Below are 24,000 nucleotides of genomic sequence, written 5' to 3' on the forward strand. Positions count from 1 at the left end.
ATCTGAAGTCCCTTGTGCTAATTAGGAGCTAAAACATATTCCTTGCTTGTGGGCGGGTGTTTGGTCACGCCAGGATGGGTGATTCACACCCCAAAATCCACAGCTGCCATTGCAGTGTAAAGGGGCAGCCAGGCCCTGGCACAGTCAGGAGACACGGTGAAGCGGAGCTGTGGGTGCCCGGGGACTCACAGGTCACACTGGAAGGTGCCGGGTGAATTTAATACCTGGAGGGTTGGGTGGCAGCTGAATGGGGGTTTTCTTTATTGCAGCTCTGAACGTAGGTGTCTGATATTTATTTAAATCCTAAGTACCTGAAGAATCTTGGATCTCATCCCAAACCTATCTAATGCCTTTATCACTGTGCAGGAAAGCCTGGATCAGCAGTCGAAGGTTTGGGTAGTGGAAGGCGTCCCACCAGCTGCTCACAAACCCCTCCAGACCCAGAGCTATGCTCTGCCCTGGGGCCTCTCCGCAGGACTCAGCTGAAGGAGGACGCGGCCTGGCCTCCCCTGGGCCTGGGGACGTGCAGCATTGCCTGGTGCATGCATGATTCACCAGCTTAACTCACTGCTCAGCAAGCTAGCGCTCGCTGCTGGCTTTTTTAACAGTTCTGGTTTTACACAGCCTCCTTCACCGAAGAGCTGGAACACATTATCCAGTTAACCATCGAAAAATTAATCACTGGAGGATAGCCATGTATTAAATGTCATTACAAAACCAGCAACAAATGCATCTTTTCCTAACGGAACTGTTAGGAAGATATACTACTTTTTTTTTTTTTTTTAATTTCCACACACAAGCAAAAATAAAAGTAAATACCAGAAATGAGAGGGCCAAGGGGCTTCAAGAGGTTGCATGGCCCAGTCTGCAAGTTTGAAGCAGGATTTGGAGGACATGGCACGCTTGAGAGATAAGGACTATCTGTTTTTCTTGGGCTATATCTAAAGCAGAAAAGCTGATCAGATTAACTAAACATTATATTTATCTCAATAAATTTCTGTGAAACTGTGGTAGGTATGCTTCAATTCGTTTAAAGTTTATATGCTTTACTTTAGCTTCATTTGTTGATGCTAAACCAATTTGAACATTGGGTAAATTCAGTGCTTTTTCCCCTTTCCCAGATGAGTCCCCAGGCCTTAAGGAATCTTTTCCCACAAGTTGTCTCCCCTGTCCTTTTGTCCTTCTGACTTCCCCTCTGCCAAGCTGGATAAATCCTGCAGGAAGGGTGGGGAACAACACCAGCATGGGCTACCTGCAGCCTGGTGGCTATAGCACTGTGTGGGGAGTACAAGGTAAAGGTTTGAGTCCTCTCAGGTAAAGCAAAGCAAAATCTCCAGATCCTGGGTGAGTCTGGGAAAAGCTAAGGGTGTCTCTACACTGTCATTTTCACCAAGGTGGGAACACAGTGCTGAAGTGAATCTCCTGGTTATCTTCACCCCACTGTTTTGGATTGCACTGTGGAGTCAGAATCACGGAACATCCAGGTTGGAAAAGACCTTCAAGATCATCAAGTCCAACCATCAACCTGACCTACCAAATCCCATCACTACAGCAACTCCCTTAATGTCACGTCCACACATGTTTTAAATGCTTCCTGGGATGGTGATGCCACCACTTCCCTGGGCAGCCCATTCCAATGCTTGACCACCCTCTCCGTGAGGAAATTCTTTCTAATATCCAATCTAAACGTCCCCTGGTACAACCTGAGACTGTTTCCTTGCATCCTGTCACTTGTGACCTGAGAAGAGAGACCGACACCCTTTTACTCCAACCTCCTTTCAGGTAATTGTAGAGAGTCAGCCTAAGTCTCTTTTGGACTGAGCAAAACTGGAAGACATACTCCTGAAGCACAACCGATGTGCTCTGGCTGCCAGGGGGATCAGTCCATGGGGGCTGGCCCAAAGCAAACCCCATAGACATGTATGCAGTGTGATCCTCTGCACCAGCCCTTCCTACAGAGAGCTCTTGCTGGGCTGCAATAGTTACGAATGTCTGTAGCCATCACCTGTGTCTGCAAGTGTCCTATTGCAGTATTGTGTAATGCAGTATAATGTAATCTACTGAAATGTAGTGCAATGTACACGTAGCCAAAAGCTATTCTATAAATGAGATAGGTGTGAAAAAGGAGAAGATCCTTGGTTTGGGATTCTGTTCCCGGGACGGTTTATGCGTTTAGCATGAAATCATCAGCACCAGCAGCTGCTCTTAGGAGAAAGCAAGGTGCTAAGCCTTTGGTGGGTAGAGGTGTGGAAGTGTCTTTCATGCCAGAGGAGGTCTTCTCCCAACTCTGTCATATCACAATTCAAACGAGCTAAAGGAAAAAGAAAAACCTATGTGGTTGTTTTTATTGATCTTGCTGTGATTTTCATATCAGCAGGCAGTACAACTATACTAGTAGGTAGTGCTGGAAGTGTGCTGAGTGCCATAGAAAAGAAAGAGAGATGCAAATCCAATTAAGTAGGCAAACCAGAGCTACGCATAGCTAAAAGGGCAAGAACAATCTTGTTTTATGCCAACATTTCATGCCCCTGGAGCTATAGGCATGCGTGTGTATTTTGCTGATTTATAGGCAAAATTCCTGTTCCCAGCATATACAATAAGCTTCACTACAATGCAACGTGTCTTGACACAAGGAAGAATGTACTCACCTGTGATTGCGGGTTGCAGTTTGGAAATAAAATGTTTCTACAGCAATCCCTGGTGGGAACGGGAAACTGCACATACTAATCCCGCCTCAAATTTCCTTGTAGCTTCACGGAAATGTTGTCTGTCGGACAATTTCCAGTAGATTCTATCTCCTTTGAAATTATAGAAACTACTGCGATTGATTTACGAGCACCCTTACACTGACACTCTACACATAACAATTAAACACCTAGCAATAACACTTCTTAATCAGCTTAGTCCTGATTCATTTCACATTTTTTTTCCATGAGCTGAGCATGCAAGGAGCTGCTGTAAAGTTGGTGGCTGGGGGCTGAGACAAGAGGAGCTCTTGCAAGGAAGCTCCAGCTCACACAAGGCTGCAGTTGTTCAATGCATGTGATTTTGGCATTTCCCCTTCAGGGTTCCCAAAATCCAGCCTCTCTTTCAAAATTATTTATGTGGTCAGATACCAAAGGAATACACTTGTTTTTTTCGTAGTCAATTTATTCTGCCACCATTTACTCGTAATAAAGTAAGGTTGTACGGGAACATTTAGGCATTGTGAATTTTGAGTGAGTAGTAACCTGTCAGAAACGTATTTCTTAATAAAAGAAATGATCTACTGACCCATAAAAATACCCCAGCAAGTCATCAAGTACCTGCTTAGCTGGAGCCTTCAAGTGCTCAGAGTACCTGGGTAATGCAAACATTGCAAAAGACAGTAGTTTTCTTGGACATCCACCTTTCCCTGCCCTTTATGCTGTATTTGAATAAAGTGAAGGGCAGAGGCAGAAACATTCCTGGCCCAAGGAGTTTATTATTTCCTTTTCTTGGGGTATTGGTTGGAAGTGATACGTCCTGTGTCCGTCTGGCTATTTTGTAAGCCTGAATGCATACATTGCTCAGGAACAATCTCGGTGGCACATCTGAAGAGATGCTGTGCGGCTCTTTGGCACTGCTTGGCATGATGGCTCTGCTTCTGTGTCTCCAAGATCCCTGCCCACAGATCTCTGCAATGGGCTCTGCTGGGACTTCTGCAATCAACAGAACAGACCTTGGTGCCTGCAACATTGACCTTCCCTGGGGCTCCATCGTCCCCAGGGGAGGGAGGCTCCCTCCTTATATGAATTTAGCAGTAATTATTGCTCCATTCCTTAATGATCTGGTCCCTTCGGCTTGATCCAAGTCCAGCTGTTTTAGTCTAAGAGTAGGGAACCTCCTGAGCTTTTTCCCCCAGCTCTGTGCAGCTCCAACACACCTGCATTTGCACAGAAATCCTGGAGAGACCTTCCAGGGAAGATCCTAGCAGTTTGCAGCTTATCTTTTTGAATACAATTCTTTCCCCAAAGAGGTTGGAAGTCCCTTTCCACAGCCTGAGCCAGGCCCAGGGAACAGCCGTTCTTCTCCTTGGGTGTATTCTGCACACTGGGGATTCCCTGGTCCTCAGCAAAAGGAAATGCAGAACCAAGGCAAGTTCTTAGTTTTTGCACCCTGTGGCAGCTGCTGACCAAAAGAATGGGGAGAGTGACAGGGCTGAGAAGGCACTGTCTTTCAGGCAAGGAAATGGGACCCTTAGGAAAGCCAGAACTGGGAAGTGCTATTGTGAAGTGCATAAAGATGTCAGGGAGAGCCTGAAACAGCAGCCAGACAGTTCATGCTACAGAGAAGGGGTCCAGGGACTTCTTCACCAGCAGCCCTTGTACCCCAAGGATACTGCCATCCTCAGTCTTCTCCACCTCTTGTTGCCCAGAGCCAAGGAAGAGCCAACATCCTTACTCCTTTTCAACCTGTTACAGACAAGGACTATAAAAATTATATGAATACAAAGCAACAACCACTTCACACTTCCCGAGGCTGTTCACAATGATTTAAACTGCCATTAATTACTGACTCATTCTATGAACAGCTCATGCAGTCTGGCTATTATCTTCTATTGTAGACCAAATTTATCAGAGTGTGAGTCTTAAATCATAAGCATTGGTCGTTATCAACCAGTCCCTCAAATACTGAAAGTCCACCTGTTTATACTTAACATTCATTTATCACCTGCAGAAATGCAGCAAAGGAATGGAGCACAAACAAAAATATGGGCACAGAAAGGGTCACACTCACTGGCCTCAGGACATTTTAGTCAACTGCAGAAGAATTATTTCATTAAAACATATATATATGTGGTTTTTGTTTGTTTGTTTTGTTTTGTTTGTTCATTTGTTTGTTTTTTACTTGTGTTACCTAAGTATCTAATACTTCCTCTGGATTTATTCTTGTGTTTGCTTATCAGCTTTTACATATCAAGTGCACTATCTGCGACTCGTGTTACCAGTCTGGGGTTTGTATATGCCATAGAACCCAGAGGAGTCCTTCCAAGCAGCAATACCATGCCATAGTCCTGCCCCACCTGCCCCAGGAGAAGCAGACCCTGCCTCCCTCTGACAAAGAGAGCTGCCCTCAGCTCAGCAGTATTTTCATGTACTTTGCTGTTGGGTTTTGTGTCTGGTTGTTCCAGGTCAGCACAATCATTCTGGCAAGCTGCCTTCACTCCCCACTCTGCTGGTATGAGGTAGCGTACAGATCATCGCTGCTATCTTTTCAAGTCTGTGGAACATCGATGAGGACACGCTGTTTGAACCCTTCCTGAATGCTGTCTGGTGTCCAGCGTAGACACTGATGAACCACAGCATTCGCTCAAAACAGCCTACTCCCAAAGAGGAGGGGCAGATCTGGGCAGACACTACCACCTCACCTACTTTGTGTTCTTTAAGGTGCTCATGGCTTGTACTTCCCCAGTGCTGCCTCTGTTACTTCATGTGGTAGGCTTCCAATTACCTTCTCAGCACATGTATAATCTGGGAATATACCCTTTTTTTCATCATATACTCAATGGCCTTTGGTCAAACAGCTCTTCCTGAAGCCTACTGCTTCGGTTTCCTTTCTTACTTCCTGTACAAACCCGAGTCTCACAGTCTTGCATAATTTCAGTTGACTTTCCAGCTCCAAATTGTTGCCCATTGACTAACAGCAGTCAAGCTTCAGCATGCAGCTGCCTGCTTGGTTTTGTCATCACAGGCACCCTCCTGGTGTTGTTTCTGCATAGGAGGACCAGTGCCAGCTTTGCACATAGCTTTGCATGCTTCGGTGCCCAAATGCTCTGCAGGCACTGAAGATTTTCCCCCACCAGCATCAGTATGTGACCCTGTCACGCTATGCTCTCCTTGAATCTGCTCCACTGAGTACAGATGGCCACCAAAAGTCAGCAGGTTTTAAGCATTCTCCAAATTATGCACACAACCACCTTGCAGAGTGCTAAATTATTTTCACGCCTCAGTGGCAATGGAGACCTTCTTGAAGAAAGAACTTTTGGCCTTGAGCTGTGAAGGAGCCATCTGATGGGATGAGTGACAAGTAGCAGAAATACAAGTGAAAAAAAGTCTAAAATCAGGGAATGCAGAAAAAATGGGGAATCAAAATACAAATAGTATGTGTCTGAGAAGTTGACCTGTCCTTATTTCATTTCCTATGCCCATAGGCATCTCCTGTGGCTTCACATGTCCCATTGCTCCAGGGAGAAGCACTGGACTTGGAGATGACACCCAAAGGGTCCTGAGGTTGCAGCTGACCCTGAGAGCCATGCAAATACATGTGATCTCAGACCACAGTTGTCACTCAGCATAGATCTGCGGGTTGCACATTTTGGTGTGTAGCTTCTGCCTGGAAACCTCTTTGTAAAAGTCACTTCTTTTCTTCTTTTTTTTTTCCCTTTTTTTTTCTTTTTTTCTTTTTTTTCCTTTTTTTTTTTTAAGAGGCTGAGATTTTATCTGTATCCCTTTAGTTCCTCATGACTCTTCCTTCCCAAACCCAGTTCAATTCCTTTGTCCCCGAATAGGTGAGCAAGAGGAAGTGTTTCCCACCATATATTTGTGCTCAATAAATGACTGGGTTAATATGATGCATACATAGGTGCAACCAAGTCGTTACTGAATCATGCTGTCCTTGTTTTTAATCTGATTCAGGACTTGCACTTGAGACCTCAGCAAATTACATGATTAGTCACGTAGTCAGTGATTTGAATATTGACAAAAGGAACCAGAAAAGGCACTTTTCTCAGATTGAATTGAAACAATGCAAAACGTGAATCCAGCCCACTTTCCATGGTGGAATCATCCATCGTTTTTGGGTGCTGCCTGCGCACTCCCCACCCTTTTGCTTGAGCTCCTGTCACTGAGTCCACTGATTTACAGCAGAAGTTTTATTTTGAAAGCTCTCCTCCCACGTCCCCCCCGTTCCCTCTGTGGGGATGTACAGAATCAGCCCTTCTCCCACCGCTGGCATCCAGCCTTTCCTTCAGAGGCACTGCCCACCCTCTGTCCTTTACAGCTTTCATTGTGCTCCATCAACCCTGCCCTTAGCAATTTCTTTCCTCAGTCTTCAGTGCTTGCCACCGATTTCTCTCACCGGCTTCTTCCTATTCTTATCTCTGAATAAGTAAATTAATGTGGGCTTCTTCTAAGCTCTGTGTGCTCCAAGAGATATGGAAGAACAAAAGGTCCTCAGATAAGCATCAAAGATTAAAGTGTTCTTGGCAAACCTGATAAAACTCTAATAGCCTAAACTCTAATAGTTCATTTGCAGGTATGTAATGTGCATAACAAAGGACAGGAATTAGCCAAAAGTTAGGTCTGCCACTAGTTCTGGCCTGTACCCTGCACCCGCTCTCCCCTGAGGGGAGATTATTTTTTAGGGACAGAGGAACGCACAGCCCCAGAAGCAAAGAACATCACGATCATCTCTCATGAACCTTCCTCTGCTCGAGTCTGTGGCACATTTCATGACAGAGCTGGGGGTGAAACAGGACCCCTCTGTGGAAAGGGACCATCCCACCTCTCTGACAAGAGACCTGCAACCCTCTCCCAAAACATTTTTTGAGCAATAGACGGGAAATACAGGTTCTACCCACCATCTCTGTTTTACCAGTGAAGGTATTTGAGCTTTTGTGCACAAGCAGGGCCAGCTGCTCGTGTGAGATGTGGCCAGGGAAAGGTGAGCCTGTGGACACCCCACGAGCTATGAGGTCTGGCCATGGGAAGGTGTCCTCCAGAGCTGCAAGGCTTGGGTGAAGAACGTGGGATGGTGAGGCAGCCATACAAACCCATATGAATTAAGGAAAAAAGGCAAACAGACACTAGAAAACTGAATCCTTCTGGATGCCAGAAGGGGGTGAAACAAGGGCACAGGCTGCTACTGACACTTTAAAAGTGTCACTTTAAAGTGTCACGCTGTTGTTCTGTTTTGTTTTACAGCTGAATTAAACTGGTTTTAATTCTCTGTTATTCTACACATCCCGTACAAAAGAAGGTGCCCAAGCTGCTTCATGTAATAATTTTGTAGAGTAATTTTAAGGAATGGTGTGGTAAAGATGGATCTAGCTCGTGGAGGAAAGCTAGGTGCTGCATCCCTCTCCAGGAACCTCCTGAATTTCTTGAGCTGGGCAGTGAGTGAGCATAAGGAAGGGTTGATGTCTACTGCACTGGCTTCTTGTTTCAGTGGTCTTTGTGGTGCATTTTAGGAACTCAGTGCCATATAGTAGACTTGGAGGGCAGGGCTTTACAGACTGCAGCTCCTATGACTGGGTATTTGTGTTAGCCTGACTTCGTCAACAACACTTCAGGCACTGTTGCATAAAATGCAAAGGCTCATTTGTGTAAATGCTGGGATGGCAATTTACATGAACATGAAAATAATGTTTGGATGCGTGTTTCAGACACTAATGTGTGTGCAAAGATATCGAAGTAGACCAAACAGACAGCTCAAAGGCTATCAAACTGTGGTGGTTTTGGTCTTAGCATGACTAAAATGAGTGTTTGAAGAATTAATATGGAGACAAACCGGTTACACACGCTGAGTTGAACTGGGAAGGTGCTTTTATTGCTGATGTTGGTGAAAAATGTCAGGTGTAACATATTTAGCCCAGCCTTGAAGAAATGAAAACTATTTCCGAAATACAATCTGACTCTATAGCTATATTTCCAGTTGGTCAAAAATAATTCCGAGTGACAAGTACCAAGGAAGGTGCTAGGTGTTGAAAGAGCCTTGCTTTAATCAGGAGTGATGAATAAAGAGGTTGCTACACATATGACTTAGGAAAAATCAAAATGTTGTGAATAGCACATTAAAAACCAGATGCTTCATCGTAATCAAAACTAAACCTGTACATAAGGGATAGCAGAAGATCTTTTCCATAGTGGATAATTATCTTATCCATAGCAGATAATAAAATGGCAAACAAAACTTGGTGTCAGCTCGTGTAAACTAATACACAGGGAGAAAAATCAATCTGAAGTATACCTGTTCAAGTATATGTATGCACCCCAGGAGGTACCGGTTCTAGCTGCTAGAAGTCTTAGGAAAGAAACTTGGAGTGACTATGGAAAAGTCAACTCATTGCTCTGAGATGCCTGAAAAGTAGAAACAAGTAAATAAGGATTACTAGAAAATGATGGAGGATGCAACAGAAAACATTGCTCTGTACATATCAACTGTGCATACTGTAGGTACTTGGACCATCCTCATAAAAAGGCACAAAAATTTGTGATGATGATGATAAAATTATATAGCAGCTCCTACGTGACAAGGATGTAACAAATCAGGCTTACCAGTGCAAAATAAAAAGGATGGAGAGAGGATATGACACAAATTTCCGCGTTCATGAATGCACAGAGGAGTTTAACAGGGAAAAATAACTGGCTATTACTCCTAGCAGTGAGGAATAAAGAGTGTCCCATGAAATTATATAAAAATAGGTCTTAAATAAATGAAATGATTTTTTTTCACAATAGTTAAGCCTTTCAGATAATTACTCCATGATTTTGTGGTTTTTGAGATATATATGGGATAAATTCAAAATATTTTTATAATTCAGATGCAGGCAACATCAAAACATTAGACAAAGCAATGCCAGGAAGTCAATCAAAGGCTATTATAAATATACATCCAGACAGAGCTTCTGGAGGTGCCCATGGGCTGTGAAATGAAGAGACGGAGACACAACCTTTGGAAATAGCTAAGACAGATTATTGGAAGATGATGCCAAGAATTCTGCTATCTGGAAACAAGCTAATAACTGTTTCTGCATTGAGAAAATTACAACAGTATTTTCCAATTTTTATGAAATGCTTTTATTTCTGCATTATCTTACAACCCACAAGAATCAGTGTACTGCACAAATATGCACACTTTGTAACATTCACCACCAGCAGTGCTACCAGAATAAACCATCCCTACAGCTGAACCTTTAAAGATGCCAGAGTTGGTAGCACTTGGCTCTTGCACCTCCTGCCAACCAGCCGGGCATTCAGCGGGGTGCGGGCATCTCTGAACTCGTGCTTGGACAGAATTCTGGCCAACTTTCCCTTCTCCTTCCTAAATAAAGTGTTAGGTACTTCCTCCTGCATAAAAGCAAGCAAACAAAAATGAAAGAAAATAAAGGTAACACTCAGCTTTACCATCGTTTTTGTTTGGCTGTGAGTGAATGCCACCATAGATAGTAGCAGTGAGCAACATGAGAAGAGGATTTCTTTCAAGCAGTACAGTTACTGCCATCAGACTTTTCAAACTTTGATATTATTTTATAAAACAAAGTTGATTCTTTCAGACATTTGTTCTTCTTTCTCTTCCTCTTCTTCTTCTTCAAGATCTTACATATATGACTTTATTTTCTAAACCTCCCAGTGCAGAAGCAAAGTCACTTAGCCATTTTGCAGACATACACATACACGCAAGTGTTAGTTTTCTGTAATTGTTATCTATACAAATTACCAGATCAAACTTAAATTACATTTGAATCACTGCTGATGAAAGCGTTCCTACTTCCAGACACGCCTCATAAACCCCAGCTCCGTGCTTAGTACAATACGCGGGACAGATAACACGACAAAAAAAAATAAACACAACCATTTCCAGCGGCGCTTTAATGTACTCGGAGAAGTTTTTATTATCTCACAAGCGATGGGCACGGCACTTCACCATCTTCCAGCCTTTTCACACACCCGCTGCAGCACAGCGTTCTTTTCCGGCAAGATTTTTGGTCACGGCGCTTTAAAAAGAAAAACAAAAACCCTTCACTGGGCTGTGAACGATGGTGTTTACAAGACTGCGAAGGGGCAGCAGGGGTGGGTTAGAAGACTGCAAAGGGGCTGGTGCCTCGGGATGGGGGGGGGGGGGGGGGCGGCCTGTCCTAGCCCCGGCCTGGCTCAGGCCCAGCCCCGGCCCAGCCCCGGCCCCGAGCCCCGGCCCGGCCCCGGCGGGCGGAGGCGGGCTTGGGGCGGGTTAAAAGCGGCGGCAGGTGAGCGGGGAGGGACCTCAGAGCCGCGGGGCGGCGAGCCGGGCACCGGCCGCTCCGCTGCTACAGCCGGACCCACAGCCGTGCCGAGCTGAGCCGTGCCAGGTGAGGCTCCGCAGCGGCTCCTGCCCGCCGGTGGGGTCGGGGTTAGGGGGTGCCTGACGGGGACGGGGCGCTTTGGGAAGGGGCAGCTGAGCTGTCTTGTAGCTGTCCTGGAGTAGTATTGTTATTATCGTTTTTTCCCCAAATTTTGCAGCTCTGGTTCAGAACTGCAGTGTGAGCTGGCTCTTGGAGCCAGGGTTGTTCATCCCGATGGGGTGTGCACTCAGATAACCTTCCTTCAGTCCCGATTAGCCCCTCTTAAAAGATTTCACTGATATATATGTATATATCTCTTACGTATCTATTTTAATGACTACACAAAAAGAGGAAATCTTAACCTAAAGATGCAGGTATCTGTTCACGGCCATGGGTTCAGGTCAACATAAAAAGCTGCGTATAACATTATCAGTCTTGGCAGTGTGAGATCATGAACAGTGGGAGGAATTGCAGGCACCTCCTCAAGGCTTTCGTATTTTCTTACCCAATTTAACCTTTCTTCATGACAGTAAATGTGACCTGCTGCTTGTGCCTCGAGGCCTGTCTGTACAAGCTAGGCCCTCGTACCAAGGGTATGTGTTGGGGCATGCCGGGCCCTCGGTCATACCATAACGGCAGCGGCGTGAAGAAGTTGTATTTATTTATTTTTCTTTCTCCTGTTATATGAGAGTTAGAGGATTTGAAGACTTTACCAGTGTGGTGTTGCAAGGTACCGTGCTCTCCCTAAAGCATGTGCACTGCTCCAGGGGGAGAAGGGGCTCTGTGGCTCCTGTGCAAGGCCAGTGCTGCTCTGCACAGCAGCTCGAGCCCTAACCTCGCTGGACCAGCTATGTGAGCTCCCAGCTAAGGATCTCGTGTGTTGTCCAGTTTAGGGAGAGTTTCCAAATGGCTGCTGACCAGTGAAAGATGAGACTGAATTCTGACTTCTGCAAAACTTAAGCTTCTTTTTTTTTTTTTTTTTCTACAAGGTAAAGAGTATAGATTTTCTTCAAGAGTATGAGGAAGGGAGGAAAGCTGAAATAGAGCTTCTGACGTTCAATCTCCTGTTTATTTTACTGGGGTGTGATAGCATCTAGAAAATCAACATAAACTCTTTAGCTAAGGGCTTTGTCTCTCAATTCTTTGGCTCTGCTCGTCTCCCTTTCTGATGAGATAGCGATGAATGTGGAAGGACAGGCTCTGCAGTGCCTTCCTGTGCCTGCTGGTTAGTGCATCTATGCATGCAGCCCCAACAGAGCCAGCTTGAGGTTTCTCAGCAGCATTGGCATAATCAAACACAGTACTTACAGTGATGAAGGCCCTGCCAAGCAAAGGATGTGTCTGAGCTGCAGCAGACAGCCTTGGGGGCCTGCTGGAGGTGTCTGGGAGGAGTGAGGGCTTCTGCTGGAGATAGTCAAGTAGTACTTACCTGGGAAGCAAAGCAAGCACAGCCCAGCCTTCTAGGGCTGTGGCATTGGCAAAGAAATCCTATAAAATCACTTGTGTTGTCCAGATGTGGCATTAACTTATGCGATGATATCATTTTCTATTGCTTTGGGAAATGCATTGAGAGGCAAAGCACAGAGTGAACCACAGAGAGAAATATCTCAGGAAAGGGAAGTAAAGGCACAGAGGATGCAGGGAGGAAATATTTGAAGGTGTAACTTATTTCCTACCCAAAGCCTTGTTAAGAAATATATCAAGGTATGCTTGTTCCATTGTAAATATATGGAAGGAGAGAATCTAATAGGCTGTTTGAATCCATGAACATACGGATGGTATTAATGAAAGTGACTTGCATTTCACTATGATTCTCAAGTGAGTGCTAGGAAGTCCTCTTGTTGATAGAAGATCTGGAAATTATTCTTTGCCCCTTGAAAAGTAACTATTTGGTGTTTTGTGTCATCTTACAGGTAAAAGGACACAGAAGAGAAAATGGATTGGGGATCTCTGCAGGCCATTTTGGGAGGTGTAAACAAACACTCCACCAGCATTGGGAAGATATGGCTCACAGTCCTATTCATCTTCCGTATCATGATCCTGGTTGTGGCTGCAGAGAGAGTCTGGGGAGATGAACAACAAGATTTTGTCTGCAATACGCTTCAACCTGGGTGTAGAAATGTTTGCTATGATCACTTTTTCCCCATCTCTCACATCAGACTATGGGCCCTGCAGCTGATCTTTGTCTCCACACCTGCGCTGCTGGTGGCCATGCACGTAGCTTACACCAGGCATGAGAAGAAACGGCGGTTCAGAAACGGTGAGAAAATTGATATAGAAGAGCTGAAAAACGAAAAGATTCACATTCGAGGTCCCCTGTGGTGGACATACACCAGCAGCATCTTCTTCAGGATCATCTTTGAAGCAGTCTTCATGTACGTGTTCTACTACATGTACGATGGGTACCAGATGCCTCGCCTGGTGAAGTGTGATGCATGGCCCTGCCCTAACGTAGTGGACTGCTTTGTGTCTCGGCCCACCGAGAAAACCACATTTACTATTTTCATGCTTGCTGTGTCTGGGATCTGCATGACGTTGAATCTAGCTGAGTTGTGTTACCTAGTGGCAAAAATTTGCATGAAACAATCCAGGAAAACAGCAGCTTTAAAATAATCTCTCAGTTCCAGGATTTCCTAGCTCCCCATTTCCCTCAAATTTTCTTAGGTGTCAGAAAACAATCGGCAATATTTTCACACTCAAAGAAAAGGATAAAAATAAAAGGGTATATTTTTATAATGATAGCCTGCTTGGGAAGCTGATAATGAGGCAAGTTTCAAGATTATGGGCTAATTCATCCACAAGTAGAGAGAAAAGTCTTTTGGCAGCAGCTCTTCCAAGTATGCCTGCTGCTGTGATGGTCACTCTTCAAAAAGAGGGAGTGGAAAAGCCCAGAGAAGGCTCTAGTGCCCACAAGAGAGCAGGGAATCAAACACAATGTCTGCTTCAGAGGCAGGCCAAAAACAAAGGGCTTTGGTCAAAAGTGGGATGAAGGGTTTTTTGGGAGGAACTTCCAGTTCCTGGAGAAGACAGACATGACCATTATAGAATGCGTCCTATTCTCTCTAAGCATTCTGGAGAGACATGAACTCCTTAGCAAATGCTATCAGCTTTGCTGGGGACCAGCAATTTATTTTTATTTTATTTTTTAATTTTTTATGTTCTTTCCTGCACTGTGGAGCCACTCCTATGGGGCTGGGGGTGGCCAGTCTCAACTGCTTGTAGTCAGTGCTCCTCCCTCCACTCACAGGGGCTGCAGCAGTGGGAGGAATGAAGTTTGTTTTTCCTTCTATTGGTCAGGTGAAAGAAAAGGGCTGTTGCCTCCCTGACATTTTGTGGAGAATCACAGTATAGTAGATTTTATTTGATAAGACTGTATCACCTGACTGGGCCTCCTTCAGCTGTGTACCTTTAATGTTTTTTTCAGTAAAGATCAAGAAAAATTGCCTCATTGTTTCATTCTGTTTGCTTTCCAGAAGTGCTTCAACACTTACAGCTTGATGTGCAGTAGATTGCACCTATTGGTGCTCCTTCCATCAGTCTTTTTTTTTTTTATTACTCATCCATCCTGTATAGTTTTTCTTCATGAAACCTTCTCCCACTCTGAGGTACCTTTCAAGTAAGTGCATCAAACCACTCCCAATCTCTGACATTCCACCTTGTGAGACTGAAACACCCTTCCTCTTGTTACCATACGTTCAGCAAGAATTACAGACAATTTGCAGAGCTGAAATAGCAAGTGTCCCAATCAGAAATGAGGAGGATCTTAGGAACTTGATGTTTTTCTTAAAGTTCACATTGCTGAGCTGTGAATTGTAGCATACTAACTTGATTTATGTGAGTCAGTTTCATTTCTCCAGAATAGTCTCGAAATATGTTCTGCTTTTATGCCTGTCCTAGGCAGCTACACCAGCACATACAGCAATGCTGTGTACCTCCCAAGTGCCTGCCCATTGAACTAACTTCTAGAAAGCTGCCTGTTTCTCCTTAGCTTTAAGAACTAGCTTTCCTCCCAAAAGAATGAGCGTTATCTTAGGTTCTATTTTTTGCATACATCTCCTCAAATACTTTTAAGTTTATCACTGTTGGATAAACAAAGCTGCCTTAATTAAGACTCGTGACCCCTCACTGTGCGCTGGAAGCAGAGCACAAGCAGGCTCCCATTGCTTGTGTGCTGTATCCAGTGTTGCAGCTTGACTGCAGATGAAAATCTTTCCTCTAACAGGGGAGTGGGGAAAAAAAAATAGGAACAGCATCCTTGGAAGCATGAACAAAACGATGGAAAGTCAATAGTGAGGAACTGGAAACCTGGTCTCTGAAAACATCCTTAATTCAACTCTAAAGAACAAAGTTTGGCACATATCAGGTTTGTGCTTGGTAAAGTTCCTGCATTGTTCCGTGTGTGAGTACAAAGAACAAACTATCTACATTCCCGGTGCTCTAGTATTACATTTCTTTTGTAACAACAAGATTTTTATTTTCTGCCGAAAGCATAATTAAAGCACTTTTGTGGTGTCTGTTTTCTGTATTACTTATATGTGCCATGTATTGCCTAACATGTCTAATGAAAATCTGTTTACTGCAATAGAAAATGTATGCGCCAATAATACATTTAATAGCCAAGAGCTACTGTAAGCATTTAGCCTTCTGCCACAGGTTGTTTTCAACCACTTACACTGCCTTTGCTACCAGCTACATGCTACATCCTGCAGACTTCATGAGCCCATAGTGGAAGGCCACATGTGTGATCAGTGCTAGAAATCAAGTATGTGGTGTAAATCATTCCTGTACTAGCAGAGCTGCAGCTGGAAAAGGCTCATAAACAACCTAGCCACTCCACTGGGGGGAGAGTTTATTTTCCCAACGTGCCTTTAACTGGAGCTTCAAATGAGCTGCACCGCAACTGGTAACGGCAGCAAGATGAGGTTAATTATCTTCAGCTAGTAGTTTGGCAACCAGGTATTATACAAGGAAAAAAAGACAGAAATTGGGAAAGTGGCTGGACGTGGCCAAGAGAGGAGTTCAATTTGGAACTGCAATATCAGAGGATAATAGCTCTAGCAGGAGGTGTTTATTGTCTCTGAGATTTCTGTTTATGTTTTTATTTGTCTAAATAGCTGCTTTGTAGGGAAAAAAAATGTTCAGATAATAGGAACTAAACACTTTGCACCTAATTCTGTTTTCTACATTGCATGGTTGACCTACAAATAGATTTGATACAGATTAAAATACAATGCTGTTTTGGAATTGTGTGTGTTCTTTCCTGAAATACAGTGTCAACACCTTTGGCATGCGGTTCCTGGACTTCGCAGAATGAAGGTTACAAGACTGTTGAAGAATAAGGCAGCAAATCTGAAGTCCTGACTGTAAAGAAGGCTGACTCCTTACTGCCTAGAGTACAGCAGAGCAAGAATGTAAAGTGTCAAATAATGTGGTATCCAAACTGGGAAGTGTAGGAGTGGGACAGGCTAGAATTAAACCGTGGCTGAAATCACCAGAGGTTTTCCATTGGCTTCATCAAGGCTAAACTTTCACCCCAAAACCTTGAAACCAAGCCTACAACTATGCTTGTCAGAAAGGGAGGAAAGCAAACTTCACTATTAGTTCATAGACCCAGCTAGAGAAAACAAAGAACAAAAACTCCTATGGGAGAAAGGCTACTTTAAAAGGAAGCCAGAAGTCCGCATTCTGACTCCTGGATATAGAAGTACCTTTATTAAAGGTTTTCTATCATGAACCAATGTACTGTATTATTTTCTATCCAACAGCAAGAATATAAAAGACAAATGATAGGGTCCATACAGAGATGTGCACTCCTGTACCATGGAGGTTCGGTTCAAAACAACAGCATTGTCAAAAGTTGCTTTTTTTGGTAAAAAGTGAATATACAACAGCAAATATACAACACCAGGAGCACATTACTAAAAACAGCCCTATGGAGATTAATTTCTCATTTTCCCTAATTACAATTCCCTCCCCTACAACCTGGGCTAATGTGGCTTATGGGCAACAAAATCATAACGAATTTCACTGTGTTTTGTGTTTACCTGTTCTGATAACCAGGGCAGTCGCTACTCTGGGTGTTAATTACAGTTTTCCTTGGATTTTCACCATCATAGTATGTACACAGTCATTTAAACCTGCTTGTAGCTAAGGCAATAGCAAACGTAATGGTAACTATCCAAGACTTAATTAGGTAAGACTAATGGTAATGATCTTCAAAATACTTCAGGAGCTACATGTACTTTCTTCCCGATCTGGCCAACCCAGCTTGTTGTCATTTTCTTTTACAGAATATATTTCACTTCTGTAAAGTTGTCCCAGCTCTGACTTGGGTATTTTCTTGATATATCTTCCTAGCCATCAAAAACGTCTTTATGCCCTAGGCTTGGAAATGTACTAAGCTTTAATGGAGCAAGCTGGGGGAACAAGTCACACTTCTGACTTTCTACCTCTGAGACAGCTTACCCCTGCCATGGCTGGTCCCTCTAGAATTCATCCCCAAAACTGGCTGTGTAATTGTACTCACCTTCTCCTTTTTTCTGCCCTGTAAATCACCGGCGGTAACTCAGTGATTATTTTTACATCCACCTGCTCTATGCCCACAGCAATCCATCTAATAAAATAAAATTCTCTCCAAGCATCCTGCCAGGCAGCCAGATGCTTGCACCAGCCTTTCTGGTAAAGGAGTGCTATCACACCAACATGACTTAGACTTTAAGGGAATGTGTTTAGAGTGAACTGGTAGGGGAACTTATACAGCCGAGCTATGAATCACTGCAGGTTTTGGATGAATACAATATCATGTTTAAATGCTGCTTTCTATTTGCTTTTTCATTGTATCTTTGAAGCTGTTCACATAAAGCCTTGCTGTCAGGCTGCTGTTTCAAACAGCAGTGTGCATTCTGCGCACTACTGAAACCAAACGGCATTTCAGCATGTCGCTCATAGCCCAGCACAGTGCCCAGGTTAGTAAATACTGCAGCCACACCGGTCCGAAGCAGGCAGCATTTTTCAGTGGGCAAGCTGTGCTGGGCTTACTGGCTTAGGCAGCATATATCTTTGCTGTCCTCTTGGCAATTACAGTAATATAGGCTTGTCAGCTGTGAAAGAAAATAGCAGTCTTAAAACTGTTTAAGCCAGAATCATGAAATTTTGTTTAAAATGTTTTGCAGATATTTTTTGACTGAGGTTCAGTCCCTAAGAGAATAAAAATTACTCCTCCAAGAGATCCACCCATTAGCAAGACTGCAGCACTTTCTTTTGATAGGGAGACTGTAAAATTTTCTGTCTGGTATCCAACATTGCTCTTGTCTTAAGACTCGTCTCACTTGATCTGAAAGTATTATAGCAGTCCTAGTACAGACTTAGCCCTTAATCCCGTTGTTCCTGAGTTTTCCCAACTGAAAGATAAAGACGATAACTATGTCGTGTTCACAGGGAGAAGGGAAGTTTAATCAAGCATTGTTTGTTAGGATTATTGCAATGACGGGTGCCAGAAAAAATATTTTATAATTATTGTGTGGTAAAGATTTCAAACCTATTGTGTGTTGCATCATTCCTGTAATACCTGCTTATGGTTAGTCATGTCCCTGCCCTGGATGTTGCGTCCTGTCCAAGGACTGAGTGTTTAATATACGGTGTAAGGAGCTTCCACAATGTCTCCAGCACAAATTAACAAAACCAAACACATCCATACACATGTGCACCCAGACACAGAGGAACAACCAGACTGAATCATTATCTGTTATCTGATAGAAGACTGAGACATTGCAACATGGATTTGTCAGGAATGATTTCTGCCTAGGCCACGATAACAGGTTTTGTATATAGCAGTAAAATAGTTGTTAATGATTCATTGTCAAAGTGTGAGGATCCACCAAGTGGGATAAACTCTATGCAGCTGGGAGGAACTGCAGGTGCTTGGGAAGACAGGCCTGGAATTCGATAAGATCCTTATCACCGGGAGAAATGGTATAACCAAAGCAGTTTGAGAAGGACTTGGGAAGTTGGGAAGGACTAAAGGTTATTGTTGTGAAACACTGAGCACTTGCAAAATTGTAGGATGGAGAATTGTTCTGACGCAATGAACAATTTTTGAAGGGAGTATGTAGTAGACCATCAGTGGAACATGAGTCAATAACGTTATTGACTTGGAAAAATATCATACCGGTATGTATTAAAGGTTTGCCAAAAATATGATGTTTGTAATAATCTTTCCAATATTCTTAGCACCTTCAAGTCCTTATCTGGATCCTACTTCGGGGCACCTTCTGTTAAAAAAGCCCATGTATCAACTGGAGTTGGGAATAATAGGTGACCAAATATCTAAAACACAGAACTTGTGAGGAAAGCTTGAAAGAAATGGGCCAGCCTGGAAAAGTGTGAATGAAGATCCACAGAACTCCCCAAATATGCAAAAGATTGTGGCAAGGAAGATGAGGATGCTGTTGTTTATATCTGCTGACAACTGGGCAGGAAGTAAAAGGCTTATGTTGGAATGAGATGTGGGCTAATCACTGCAAAAAGCATGCTGTGAAGAGGGCTAAGCACTGAGTTAGATGACGGACTTTTCATCACTGAAGATTGTTGAATGACAACTTACTCCAACATCTGCTGAGGGTGGTCTAGATACAGGATTCTGCTATGGGACAGAGGGAATTTCTAAAATCTGCAGCTGAGGGGGCCCCAACTGAACGGTCAAGTTGTACAGGCTCTTTTTGCTGAGCCGAAGCTCAGCTACTAAATCAAAATCTTCTTCATATGAATTCAAGTCTACATGTCAGTGCACAGGTCTATCCATTATGATCTCTATCAGCAGGGTTTCTTTCTGCTTTTAGCCATTGCAATAACACATTCTTGCACCGTAATAAATTCCACTTGACAAAAGCATACAAGGTGGCATACACTTATCCAAGTAAAATTGCAATTCATATAAGTGAAGTTGGTAATAGTTTGTTCTTTTTTTTTTCTCCTCAGCAGAGTGGGTAAAAAGCTCTTTCTGCCTCTGTTTTATATCTCACAACACAGGCATTCCTCGCAATAGGAGGAAGACCAAAACCCAGACCAATTTTCAGTTTTGCTGCCCAGTTGACTATATGTAGGTGGAGTTCCCTGCAGCCTGGTCTGCATTCAGAAGTTTCACAGTGATAGCAAGCCATTTTGTTTTACCGGTTTCTTTCAGTTCAAACCAGGCCATCGCATTGTGCAGCAGTTTGCATTTTGCAGAGAAAGTTTCCCATACATGAGCTCTGCTTGTTTTTCCGCTCCTTTTGCTGTTCCTTTCTGTGGAAGGTATCTGGTGTTTGAGGCCTTGACAAAGTCATGATGTATGTCAATAAAGTATATTCCTGGTAAATACATTTTATTTGCTCTTACCCTGAGTACAATGGACAAGAACATCAGGCGGGCAATTTCCTTGTGCAGAAGCTTTGGTTGTGGTTTGGCATTACAAAGCATCCACTGGTAGCGCTCGTTTAGGATATTAACGTTGATGTCATCGCTTCCTACTCACCCCTAAACCCATCTGTGTCTCTCCCTCCCCATCCAACACAGCACCTCCACTCCAGGACCTGTATCGTGCCAGCACGGTTGTTTGCACAGCTGCGCTCAGCACTGCATTTGGTGACTCTTTTAGCTGATACAGAAACAAGTGTTTTGCTTTGGTGCATTGATTTTTAGCTGGACCAATTCCTTGATATGGCTTACAGGGAGGGCACATGAACAAACGCTTATGCTGACGTGACTGTGGGGCAGTAGGCCATGGTGTTGGGCAAGAAGAGCTGCAGGGAATGAGCGGAAGGGGTGGAGGGAATGCCAATATGTTAAGTTGTATTTGCTGCTACACGCAATGCAATTTCAAATCACAGCCTCTGGGTGTATTTTCATAGATGGCTGCTACTAGAAAGGCAAAAGTCTTCCTACCTTTTCCCTCTTTCGCTGCTGTACCTTCCCTGCTCTCTACTAGTCCTGCTTCTCACCTACTGCCCTCTTGTCCCTTGCTGCAACACAATCCCCCCTCAGCCCTTGTAGGTGTTGTTTTAACTCACTAAGTCAACAGAGAACTATTTGAACTCTGCCTTTTGTTCTGTTTTCAGCTCAGTTAGCTTCCTGACAGGCTTGTGGCAAGCATTAATATATTTCAAATATCAATATTTGTCTCTTATTTCCTCACTTTTCTGTCAGTAGTTTGGAAAACAAACAAACAAAAACTTCTTGCCATGACCAAGTGATAAAAAGTGCCATTCCTTTTAAGATTCTGCACATCCTGCATCTCTCTTTATGATTCCTCCTCCATACAAACACCTAGCTTGAACAGTTGTAATTTTTCCTCTTCTTCATCACATGGGGCTTTTGCTCCCAAGAGGATGACCTGAAAGCATCTCACTGGTATGTATCCCAGAACAGCCTGATTTCTTCATTGTGTTAGACCTCCACAGTTTCCAAAGGACTTTTGAGATGAAGCCTGCTCTAGTGGGTGAAACGCCAGCCTAGAATATCAGTGCCATTCTCAGCTCTGATGCAGATTTTCTGTATAACCTAGGATAAATTATTAAGCCTTCCTTGTGCTTCTGTTCCTACAAACTAGAAATCACAATAACTCTTATTACAAATACAATATAATTTTTATAATACAAAATAATCACAATAACTCTTCCTGTCATCAGATCTTATTTGTTAATATGTTCTCTAACGTGCTTCTCAGTAGTGTCTAACAGAACACTAACTACTAATTGGTACAGTAATAATAGTAACTATAATATGAGATTAAGCCAGAACTCCAATCTTTTTATTACCAATTTATTTAATAGCTAATAGATTCCAAAGTATTTTGATTCATCCATGTAGAAAACAACTAGAGAAGAAAAGACTTCAGTGCTTCTTGCTTGAAACTGTGTGCCCTGAGGGAACAGCATCCTTTCTCAGCATTTAAATATCTTTGGTGCCATCTTCTGTAGCACAGTGGCATGTCAAGTAAATTCTTTTTATTGGCATATCATGCAGGGTGCCACAACAAGCAGAAATTAAGGTATTCATAGCTCTTTTTGAGGCTGCGTGGACACAAGTGCTATCAGCACTGCTGATAGCCATGTACCACTTCTAATTCCACTTTTTCTGCTAAAGGAACCAGGGTCATCACCTGTGTGGAGGCCTGGATGGAAGATGAAAATTATGTAAATATTCATTTTAATGTAAAAAAATAAATATGGACTTAAGTTTTATGCTGCTATCTAGTGTTAATAACAATGGAGAGAGGCCTTTGAACATAAAAAGGACCTAGGGATTTGGCGCACACTGAAGTGGCATCTGGCAGTGCTCTAAACCTTTAAAGACAAGTGCCGATGAGGAAGTTGGCAGGATGGCCCCTTCATGGGAATCCTACTATCAGAGTGTCCAGGGGAAGAGACACTTCTTACCACCATTTTTTAAACCCAAGCATACCTTTCTTCTGAACAAATTCCTCAGGGAGACAAGTACTATTTTTTCTCTTTCCCCCCCAGTTTGGCTTCAGATCCTCGTGTTCTGGTAAATGACTAAAAATAACCCCTCATGCCTCCTCAACATGCTTACATGCTTGTGTATTCACCAGTACATAATTAGTCCTTTATTTTTAAAGGCGCTCCTTTCAGGTTTCCCCTGGGGATTTGGCCTTCTCACCTGTGAATTTTCTACAACTGTCCCAGAGAGGTTTGTTGACAGTCCAAAACTCTTCTTGTAAGAACCCAGAAGGGAATTCCTGGAAAGGAAATTGTTCGTGGATAGGTAGACCCGCAGTGGGCAGCCACGGCATCAGATTATCCCCATTTGAAGATGTATTGAATTTTATCTTAAAAATCCTTGGTGGTGGTACTGAAAAGCTCCTCTATAACCTCACTGCTCTCCTGATCAAGAATATTTTTCTAAGAAAAGAGTGTTAAGGTCAGTTTATACAGCTGGTGGGAAATACCACTTCACACCTGCAAGATACTGAAAAAGCAATCACGGAAACACCAAGCACTTCATAGTATTAAACCTTTTGGACAGATGGTTGGAAGTGAGATCTCTCTCTTCTTCTTCCTAAAATCAAACCTTTCAGCTGAGGAGGTTCACTGCATGAAGGAAGTTGTGATGTCAGGAGCTACAGGGGCTGCTGGGATTCCCTCCATTGCCATCATGCCCCACTGCTTCAGGATCCACACTGTGGTACTACGACACTGACAATCATGGCAGCACTGTGTTTTGGATATATCACCCACCTCTGGTGATAATCATTTGTCCAAGTGCCACCACTACTGCTTAGGTCAAAATAGATCTTCCTCCTCAGAATTTTCAGCTGAAAGATTTAAGAGGTAGCAACAAAGCATTGCAAGGATACAGGCACATGTGGATCCTCTGGTTCAGTTTGTCACTGGTCCTCTGCTACACACAGCTCTTCAAAGTGTCTCAAAATTTCTCATGAATGTTATTTTTACTGAATAGAGCAACAGAGAGCTTTGAAAACAACATGGTGTGGTCAAGTTTACAGCTCTCTGACTGTAGAGTAGCTATGAACAGGAACTTATATGCTATTGCTGAAGAGTCATTGTGCTAGAATAAATCATTCTGTCCAATGTTTTCTTTTCTCAGGGTAACAGTCAAGAACACACAAAAGACTAAGCAAAATATAGGGGATGGCAAAATATTTGAGTACTGGTGCTGAAAATATTAAGAGACGACTTTAAATCATCATCTGGACAGAGTTGCAATATATTAGGTTCTTTAAATGGTCTGCACACAATGGCATGGCAGCTGTCCTTGACTGAGGAGAGTCTTTGAAAAAATGCTTTTAAAAAATATTGCCCATAATGCCTTCTTTTCCTAACATAGGCTCAGTCACAGGTATAGGCTCTCAAACCCTGAAGACCCAGCCTTGCTATTTGTAGAACTTGAGGAGGCTCTCGAAATCCCATAAGGAGCAGATGCAA

At 43.3% G+C, this 24,000-nt stretch overlaps 2 protein-coding genes across 2 annotated transcripts in view; one reads left to right on the forward strand and one right to left on the reverse strand.

The window, feature by feature from the left end:
* Positions 1-24,000, reverse strand: part of IFT88 (intraflagellar transport 88) — a 213,515-nt gene that overhangs the window by 164,845 nt on the left and 24,670 nt on the right. The window lies entirely within an intron of this gene.
* Positions 10,996-14,331, forward strand: LOC118246011 (gap junction beta-6 protein-like). Its single transcript, XM_035542731.2, has 2 exons — positions 10,996-11,086; positions 12,973-14,331. Exon 2 carries the CDS (start codon positions 12,995-12,997, stop codon positions 13,670-13,672), a length of 678 nt encoding a protein of 225 aa, XP_035398624.1. The 5' UTR covers positions 10,996-11,086; positions 12,973-12,994; the 3' UTR covers positions 13,673-14,331.

Source organism: Cygnus atratus, chromosome 1, assembly GCF_013377495.2.
Source record: "Cygnus atratus isolate AKBS03 ecotype Queensland, Australia chromosome 1, CAtr_DNAZoo_HiC_assembly, whole genome shotgun sequence".
Lineage (NCBI taxonomy): Eukaryota > Metazoa > Chordata > Aves > Anseriformes > Anatidae > Cygnus > Cygnus atratus.